The 8,923-nt window shown below is 49.4% G+C and overlaps 1 protein-coding gene across 16 annotated transcripts in view; it reads right to left on the reverse strand.

Moving 5' to 3' along the window:
* KLF12 (KLF transcription factor 12) overlaps nucleotides 1-7,804 on the reverse strand; it is a 263,394-nt gene extending 255,590 nt beyond the window's left edge. For 3 of the 16 annotated variants that reach the window (XM_075527445.1, XM_075527382.1, XM_075527345.1), the window contains exon 1: nucleotides 7,294-7,495. Coding sequence is in view for 2 of the 16 variants with exons in the window: in XM_075527297.1 (XP_075383412.1) it covers nucleotides 7,502-7,711 (210 nt within the window). In the remaining 14 variants the exon portion in view is untranslated. The other 13 variants (XM_075527452.1, XM_075527400.1, XM_075527320.1 and 10 more) reach the window with 8 other exon arrangements.
* Between the last annotated feature and the right edge of the window lie 1,119 nt (nucleotides 7,805-8,923).

Below are 8,923 nucleotides of genomic sequence, written 5' to 3' on the forward strand. Positions count from 1 at the left end.
ATGCGACTATTGTAAACTTTATCTCAATACAGTCACAACCAAAAATTACAAATCTATCACCTTCTCAAAATAGAAGGTCCAGAATTATTGATATATACTCTTTAGACAAATGCCAAAGACATTCTAGCAAAATGTCGATTTAGCTGAATATAGATCTGGAAAGTAAAAGTGAAAATGGCAATGCTTTCTGAAATAGCAGCCTCCAAATCTGCCTGCTAACTAGACTGAGTTTACACGCTCTCCTTTTCAAAAGGGGAAAAATAACCCACTTCGCTCATTTTTTCCTTTCAGAATTCTGTAGGGTACTGTCTATACAAAAGATTTCCTTGGTTAGATGGAACCAGTGAAAAATTAAGTCGCCTTGTAACTGTTATCGATCTATAGAAACTGGAAAGGAATGCTTTTCCCCACGTTTGGGTTTTTTTTTTGTTGTTGTTCTTGTTGGGTTGGAGGGGGGGTGTCTGGTTTTTGGTTTTTTTGTTTTGTTTGGGGTTTTTTTTTGGTTTTGGGGTTTTTTAAGAGAAATCTTTTCATTTCCCACTTAACCCAAATTTTCTTGCAACTGAAAGATTCTCTGAAAAAGGAACTGGAAGAGTTCCAACAACTGTCCAACACTGAAAAAGATTTTTAAAGTGTCATCAATCACAGCTCTTTACATGCTCTTCTAGAGCACTGCCAACCCATACTTGAAGACTAACTCAAAACTCTTTTATGCCAACATTGCACACTCAAAATAAAGACAGATACAAAAAAAAAAAATTTCTATATTATTCTGATTTTAAGTCAAGTCCTGCTCAGATTCATGTCAGATGTTACTACATAATACTCACAGCCATTATCTTTCTTTTTTTCCTAGGAAGAACTGGCAACTGGTGCCATTAATCCTAAATATCTCAGTGGCTACCTCAGATGACAACCTGTTATCACATCTGCTATAAAAGGTGTCCTCAATTTTTAGCAGACCATCTGAAAACGCTGGTCCTATGGAAAAAAAGGAATAACATCTATGGTAAATGACAACAGTCAAAGTTATTCTTTGGAATTCATGTTACTAATTTCTAATATTGCATTACTCCGTTTAACAAACTTCAATCGTTTCAGCTGAAATTCTCAGCGACTGCTTCTGCAAAGTTTGATTTGAACGTTCTTGAGAACACAGCAGTTGGGTTAGGCTTTACCCATGTCAATGCCAGTCTGTCAAGACTTGAACAAAATATCCGAGAATTACAGTTCACCCATGCTTGGGAAGGCTTCCAGAGCTCGCTGTAGCATCTCCAACTCTGCTAACAGACCTGAACTTATTTCCACATCACCTGCACCGACCCAGCCAGCCAGCATCACTGTACTTCCTGCATTGCCGTCAGGGACCTACAAGGCTCAAGAAAAGAGATGCAATACCACCACCGGCAAAGCCCTTCTTGGCCAAGGCAGAGGAAAAGAAACTATTTAGGTAGTCAGCAGGAGGATCAGCATTAGCATGCACAACCTTGCGCTCTTCGCAGCTCTGACCACTGGACAACGCCCCACACTGATTAGGAATTAGGGTCACTGCTTACCTACCACCTTACAGAGAGGGTAACGAAGTGGTTGTCCTAGGTGACATCTGACAAAACCGAGACCAGGACTCAGGTCTCCCGACACGATACATCATCCGATTAATTATCCCCTTTGTGGCGCTGATGTCCAAGGTCATGCATTTGATTGTTCTACATTTAAACAACGAGAACACACTCGCCCCACAGCCAGGAACAAAGCTCCGGATTTTTGAGTCCCATCATTACTCTGCTATGTAGCAAATACTGTGCCAGCCATTAGCAAAGAGCGTGCTTCATTCCCGTCCTGGAGGCTGGTTCACAGAGAGGACAAAAGCTTGCTACTGCTAACCAGACATTCCTTAACTCAAGTGGTGCTGGGTCTGTGCTGCAACTCCAAAGCCTGTCAACACCAGCACTACCAGCGACCCACAAAAGGATAAACACCACTGCACATGAGGGCATTTGTTTCAAGGGGAAAAAAAAAAAAGTAAAAAAAAAAAATCTATGAACAAATAAACAAACCAGGAGATTAAAAAAAAAAACCACAGACATTGCTAGGATTGCATTCAGAGGGTAGGAAATGCCAGTGCGCAATGGTCTTGGCAAACTTTATTCAGTATCACTGAGCATTACTTTCAATAGTCTTTAACCATGGGATCTCCCTTGACCCTAACACACACAATTTTAGTTCTGATATACCTTAACTTTTGCATCCTTGTGGTTTTACTAAACTTTAAAAAAATTTTTTTAAATAATTTTAAAAAAGTAATAATCAGCAAGCCAACACCTAGACAAGTCCTACCCTTGTACCTGCAGCTGAAGGGGCTCCTCTGACACAGGAGCTGGTGTGCACAGATGTGGAGTGCATGAAGAAACATAGTCAGTATGAACCATACAGTCCCTGAATATATTTCACATGATTTCATATATTCACTCCCAAGTTTTACCATATATTTCAGTTGAGAAACACTGGGATGGCTCATGCCACCATCCCTTCCCAAAAATGCAGGAAATGACAGAAATAGTTATAGGACCAAGGCACACCATAATTTAAAGTTGTCTTCTCCAAATCAAAACACATCATTCTGCAGCAGACATAAATACAAAAAAATATTGGTATATTGTAATTTGATTTTGGTTTAAACCAAACTCTAGATCATGCTTTCTGATTAATGCCACCAGATTTTACACTGAACTCAAGAAAGGAAAGTCCACACAAGCTCAGTGTTATATACTGACTTTTTGGCAAAGCCATGCTCATTTTTCCTCTTCCTTCTGTCTCTCAGTATTATTTTAAGACTTCTCTGCCACCAAAAGGTAACTAAAACTAATTAAAGAATGCTCTACCATTTTTGTATTATAGTTATTGCTTGGGAGCAACCATGAGAGCACAGACTCAGAATAAACTTCAAACGTACCAGTCACACGAAACTTTGCAGAAGTATGAGGAAGTTCATAGATTTCAGGGCACCACGTCTAAGCAGACCTTCTGCACAGAAAAGAGCTTCCAAATGCAAACACAGCGCCACTAGCATAGGTTTGTTGTGTTTATGTATATATATATATATATATATAAAAATAAACTAAAAGAGACTGCACAACTATCCTCACATTGGTCCAATTTTACTCACTTTTGCAACAGTGCTACACACATATATTAGGTCTAGTCAATGCTCCAGTCAAGTTTGTCAACACAGCTCTATGTCTAGCTATAAACTAAAACAATCACTTTGACACTGAATCCTCAAATATAACTCTTGTTGCTCTTTTTTTTTTCCCATTTAGTACTGACTTAAAAAAAAAATCATTCAGTTGAAGCAAGAGGACTGTCTAAAGTTCAGTTGTTGAACACAGGGTAAGGTTACATGGAGCTTTTTCCACTGACGAACAACGTTGAAAGTGTCCTTAGTACTACAGTGCAAAAGTATTTCTCTTTTCTAGCGTAAGCATGCATTTAGTTAAAAAAAAAAAAATTTCTTTTTCACTGCATAGGAAGCGTAGTCATTTCGCGCTTTCACCTTTGCACTTCCAAGACTCAAAATTTGTGTTATAGATACAGCACAGCACACCTTGCACAAAAGGAAAGGAAAAGCCACAACCCGACTGCTCAATACTTGTCTCTACATCTCACTTTGAAACAGCATGCTCATTATATGTTTTCCTCCTAGCTGGGGAAAGTGAGCATGCTTGTGTTTGCAGCTCCTCCTCTTTCAAAAAACACACAGCTGCAGCTGTAGTAAACAACCACTAGTCAGGAGCTGAGAAGGTCAAAGTCTCAGCACTGCATCCATTTCAGCTTTTCTAAAAATGAAATTCCCATTTCAATAAATTAATTTTTTGTTTCATTTTGTAGTTACATCAAGGAAAGGCAAACCACAATCATCCTCCAACAAAATAAATCAAGATACAATACTTCAAAAGACACAACCAAAACACTTCAGTAAAAATAAGTATTTCCCCAGCTTTATTAATATACAAACCCCTCATTCACCGTCTCATATTTTACTTGATTAGAGCAAAGACTTTGTCAAAACCAACCTTGTACTGACAAGACCTGTTACACAATGCAAATGACACTTACTGAAGGAACGAGCAAGGAGGTTGGCCATCCTGAAAAGTGGTGCCAGTGGCCACGAAAGGCTCACAGAGGTCACCCAGCAGCCTGAAACACGGAGGCTACAGCACTACAACTTTGGGAAGGCTAGCGTAAGCGGGCATCATCGACCCAGTGATGAGAAAAAGCCCACACCTTCCCCTTACTTTATAAACTACCCAAAATCTAAACAACAGGATGCCCTTCTAGCGCTGAAACCCACACCGAATTACGCAGACCTTCTGCAGCCCCGCGGTATGGCAGAGAGCTCCCCAAGCATCCCCAAGCATGGCAGGAGAGCATCGCCCATTTTCCTCAAAAACGTGTATTTCTATTTAATTATGGTGGGTACTGTCACACACCACCTTGGTCTGGGTGAAGAGGAAGATGGTCACTGACACTGTGCTTGGTAGCCCAAGCCCTTCACTGACCCCACTACCCTCTCCTGGGGGAAGAACTGGTTCAGCCCCACCGCACATTCAGGTCTGGCTCATCCTGACAGAAAGACCTGGCAGAAGACTCTGTGACTAACGTGCCCCAAAATCTTAAAGTTTTTTAAAAATCTTAAAGTTTCTTTTTAAAAGTTGTTACACACAGTCTTCTTGGGCTCTCAAGGGCCTTTCCAGCAAAGGTTTTTCTGCAAGAGAGCACGGGAAGGCCTGGAAATATTACCACTAAGTATTGCTGGGGAAAAAAAATAATTAAAAATACCTCATTTCCCATCCCCCCTTCTTTACATGTCTGATACTGCCTCACTGTCAGAAGCAGAAACCAAACAGTATCTCCCACATCCTAAACTCCTTCCCAGCCCCTCCAACACACATGCAATCACTCATCAAATGCCCCATGGCATAGCTCCTCCTCAAAAAGCCTCTTTTCCGCCCGCAGCTGGGGGATAGAAGAGAAAATATGATTTTTCACAGCACTCTTTAAATGCCATTGACTACTCCATGAAGGGGAGGGAAAAGGAAAAAGAAAAAGAAAAGGGGGGTGGGGGTGGGAGGGGAAGCCCAAGCTATCTTGTAAAGCTGCCAGTAAGCTAAGGAAAAGGTTTGTCTAAAGAAAGGGGGCAGTCTGGGGTGCATACCCCTCCCCCCCTCCCCCCAGTTCCAGGTACCAAACACAGGAAAAGAAAGGGGGGGAAAAATAATAAAAGGGGGGAAAAAAAAAGAAGGAAAATACCACCAGGGTTGTTCTGGACGCAGCGGGGGCGAGCGGGTGGGGGTGCTGGCCCGGGGAGGGGTGCGCATGGGTGCTGCTCCCCGGCCGCCGAGGGGGTGATGTCATCCCGCCAGGCTCCAGCCCGGGCACCCGCCGGCAGCGCAGCGGCAGCAGCTCCGACCGGCTGCCAAAGCCTCAGGCAGCACGGAGAAGGGGAAAAAAAAAGAAAACCACCACACATAAAAAGCATTAAAAAAATAATTAAAAAAAAAAAAATCAGCATGCAATGTTTCCTTCGCTATGCGTGGTCGGTTTGCGACGATAAGGTGACACGCCGGCTTGCAGACAGCGGTTTCAAGTTGATTACGTCCCATTAGAAAGATATTCCCCCTCCCCCAGCACGAATAATATATATTTAAAAAAAAAAAAAATAAGCAGACTCGGTTTACGCAGCCTGACGTCATTAATAAAATGCTCCTATCGCCCCATCTGTGACCCATTCAGCACAGTTACTAATCCCACACTAAGACCACTTTGCTGTTCCTGTGCGTTTCAGAGTTGGAGACCAACCAGAAAGCAGAAAATGGAGCCCATATGCCAGCGCTATATAAAGCAGCCTCGCAAAGTTGCCGCGAATATCTACCTGTCGTGGCGAGACAAAAAAGGAAAAGCAAAAAAAAAAAAAAATATGGGGGAAGAATACCGTTTATTTCATGATGGATAATGAAAAAAAAAAATACTGGTTTACTTACTTATTCAGGGGGAGGGGGACTGCCAAAAGCTAGCAGGATTTTACAAGCTCGATATAAACCCCGACACAAGTGAACTTCTCTTCGGTGCTTCCTGCCAAACTGCTCGTACCTGCTCCCTAAGCGTGGAAAACAGCTATTTTCCACGCGAACCCGTTTGCGGGAGCCAAGATCCGAAAAAACCCGCCGTTTGGAGCGGAGCATCGCATCCCTGCAAACCATGGAGAGGGGGAAATATAAAATAACCCATCTGGCGGCTCCTATCCGCCTCCCCCAAAATCCCGCACCACCCGTTAGGGTGGTGCGGGATTTTGGGGGAGGCGGATAGGAGCCCAGATTTCATCCCAGCGCATTTACCCGGCTGCACCAGCAAGCGGAAAGCTTTCGGTGGGCTTCACAGGGCGACGCTGATGCCATGGGGCACGCATCTCCCGCAACCATTCTGGCCACACGCTTTTAACGTGAATACCAGCGGTTTGCTCCCCAAGCAACGCCGGACGACTTCTGGAAGAGCAAGTATTTATTTGATAGAAGATAATTATTTTTGTAGAAGGTAATATAGCGTTACACTCAGATTTGTATTCCCCCCCCCCCCATAGAGCGTTACACTCCCATTTCCCCCTCCCCCCATATAGCGTTACACTCCCATTTTTTTTAATATCTTTTTTAATATTTATTTTTATATATTAGTTTTTTTCACACACACACACCCCCCAAAAGGCGCAGGGGCACCGCGGCCGCCCGCCCCCCCGCCCGGGGACGGCAGCACAAAGGGCTGGGCGCTCCCAGCTCGCTCCTCATCTCTCCTCACTTATCGCTTTTTATTTTTTCCCCCGCTTTTTTCACCGCCCCCCCCCCCCCCCCCAAAGTCTCAGCGGGAAAGTTGAGGGAAAAGTTCGGGCCGGCGGGGGCGGCCCCAAGCACCCTGCACACACACATTCCCCCCCCGCCATCGCTGCCGCCGGGGCACCGGGAGGGATGGCGAGGAGGGAGGGAGGGAGGGAGGGAGGGAGGGATGGCACCGCCGTTAACCTCCGGTTCGCCCCGGCGGCGGAGCCCGCTCCGGCAGCGCGGGGGGAAGGCGGCGAAGGGGGGGGGGGGGCGCCCTGCCCCCGCTTTTCTTTAAAATTATTTAACTTCAGTACAGGAGCGATTATTACTATTTTTGTTTTTAAAGAAAGCTGATTGGGACAGCAGCAGCAAAAAATATATATGTTAGCCGTTTATTCTGATAAGAAAGGGAATCGGCACAGACCTGAGCAGAAGCGGCAGAGCAGGAGAAACTGTTTCCTTCCCCTGACACAGGGTCCCCGCTCTCTCCCTCTGTCTGTCCGCCCCGCTCTCCCCGGGCAGTGTCACACACACGCACAGCACAGCACAGGCGGAGGCGGCCGGGCTCGCCGCCGTCCCCGGGAAATGAATGGGGGCAGCCCGGGGAACCGCGGCGCTCGCCGCCGACTTACCCGCGTCACATGATGAGCCGGGGGCAGGGTGGGCCGGGGGTGGAGGCTCCCGGCGCCGCCTCGCCTCGCCTCGCCTCGCCTCACGGTGGGGCCGCCGCCGCGATACCCCACCGGCCGCTCAGACAAAGGGCCCGGTCCGGACCGCTGTCCCCCTCCCCAGCTCCCGGCCCCTGCTCCGGCCGCGGCGGGCGCCGGTGGCGTCGCTGGCATGCGGCGCGTCCCCGCCCCCACCGGCAGCCGGGCGGGGGGAGGGGAGGGGCCGCGCCCCCGCCCCTCGGCCGCCCCGGTGCACCGCCCGCCCCGCCCCGGGGGGGTGGGGACGGGAACGCCCGGCCGCGCCGCCCCCCGCCCGGCCCCGGCCCCGGCCCCGGCCCCGGCCGCGGGGGGCAGGGCAGCGGCGCCTCCGGGGGCGCCGCGGGGAGGGGCAGGGCGGGGCCGGCAGCGGGGGCGCCGAGGGGAGGCCCGGGGCGGGGGGGGCGCCGAGGGCAGGCGGGCGGGAACAGGTTAACGGGGCGCCGAGGCAGGCTCGGCGGGGTGCGGGGCGACGGGGGAGACCGGGGGGGGGCACGGGACAGCGGGGACGCTGAGGGGAGGCCCGAGGGGGCGGGGCGGCGGCGGCGCGGAGGGGAGTCCCGGGGGGGGGGACACGACACGGGGCGGCGGCGGCGCTGAGGGGAGCCCGGGGGGGGGACATGGCGGTCGCGACACTGAGGGGCGTCCCGGGGGGACAACGCACAGGGCGATAGGGTCGCTGAGGGGAGCCGCGGGGGGGAGGACACGGCGGGGTCAGGGCACGGGGCCGCTGCGGGGAGCCCCGGGGAGTGGGCGGGGGCGGCGGGCGGGGCCCGGGAGGGAGGGGGGGAGGGAGGGCGGGGGCCGGGCGCGGCGGGCAGGGGGGTTGAGGCGCGGAGCGGGCGGCGGCGCCGCAGGGCCGCGGTGCCGGCGGGGCGCGGGAGGCCGGGCGGCGGGGGCGGCCCTCGCCGCTCTGCGCATCTCGGGTGGCCCTGCCGGGCCCTGGCAGTTACCTGGCGCTGGCGGGCTCGCAGGGGCTGAGCTCTGCAAACATTCCTCTTCTCTTTTTTCCTTTCCCCTTCCCTAGGCGCTCTGCAGCCCGCGGGAAGTATGCGGGGTGCGTTTTTTGCAGGGAGGTCAGCGCGTAAGGCAGAGTCGCGCCTCGGCAAACGGAGAACTTCCTTTATGGGAAGATTTTTCACACGTAAGGGCTGCAGATACCCCGTTGAACAGGCTTTAATAACAATATACAGAGAAACAGATTCCAGAATCTTAAAGTTTGTTTAAAACATAAACTCTTTTTATTACATGCATGTTTTAAAAGAAGAACTCTAAAAACCTTAAGAAACAAAAATACAAATCTTGAGGATCGGTGAACTTTAAGAAGCAAATCTCAATTCCTTTTCAAAA

The sequence above is a fragment of the Mycteria americana genome, chromosome 1 (assembly GCF_035582795.1).
Source record: "Mycteria americana isolate JAX WOST 10 ecotype Jacksonville Zoo and Gardens chromosome 1, USCA_MyAme_1.0, whole genome shotgun sequence".
Taxonomy (NCBI): domain Eukaryota; kingdom Metazoa; phylum Chordata; class Aves; order Ciconiiformes; family Ciconiidae; genus Mycteria; species Mycteria americana.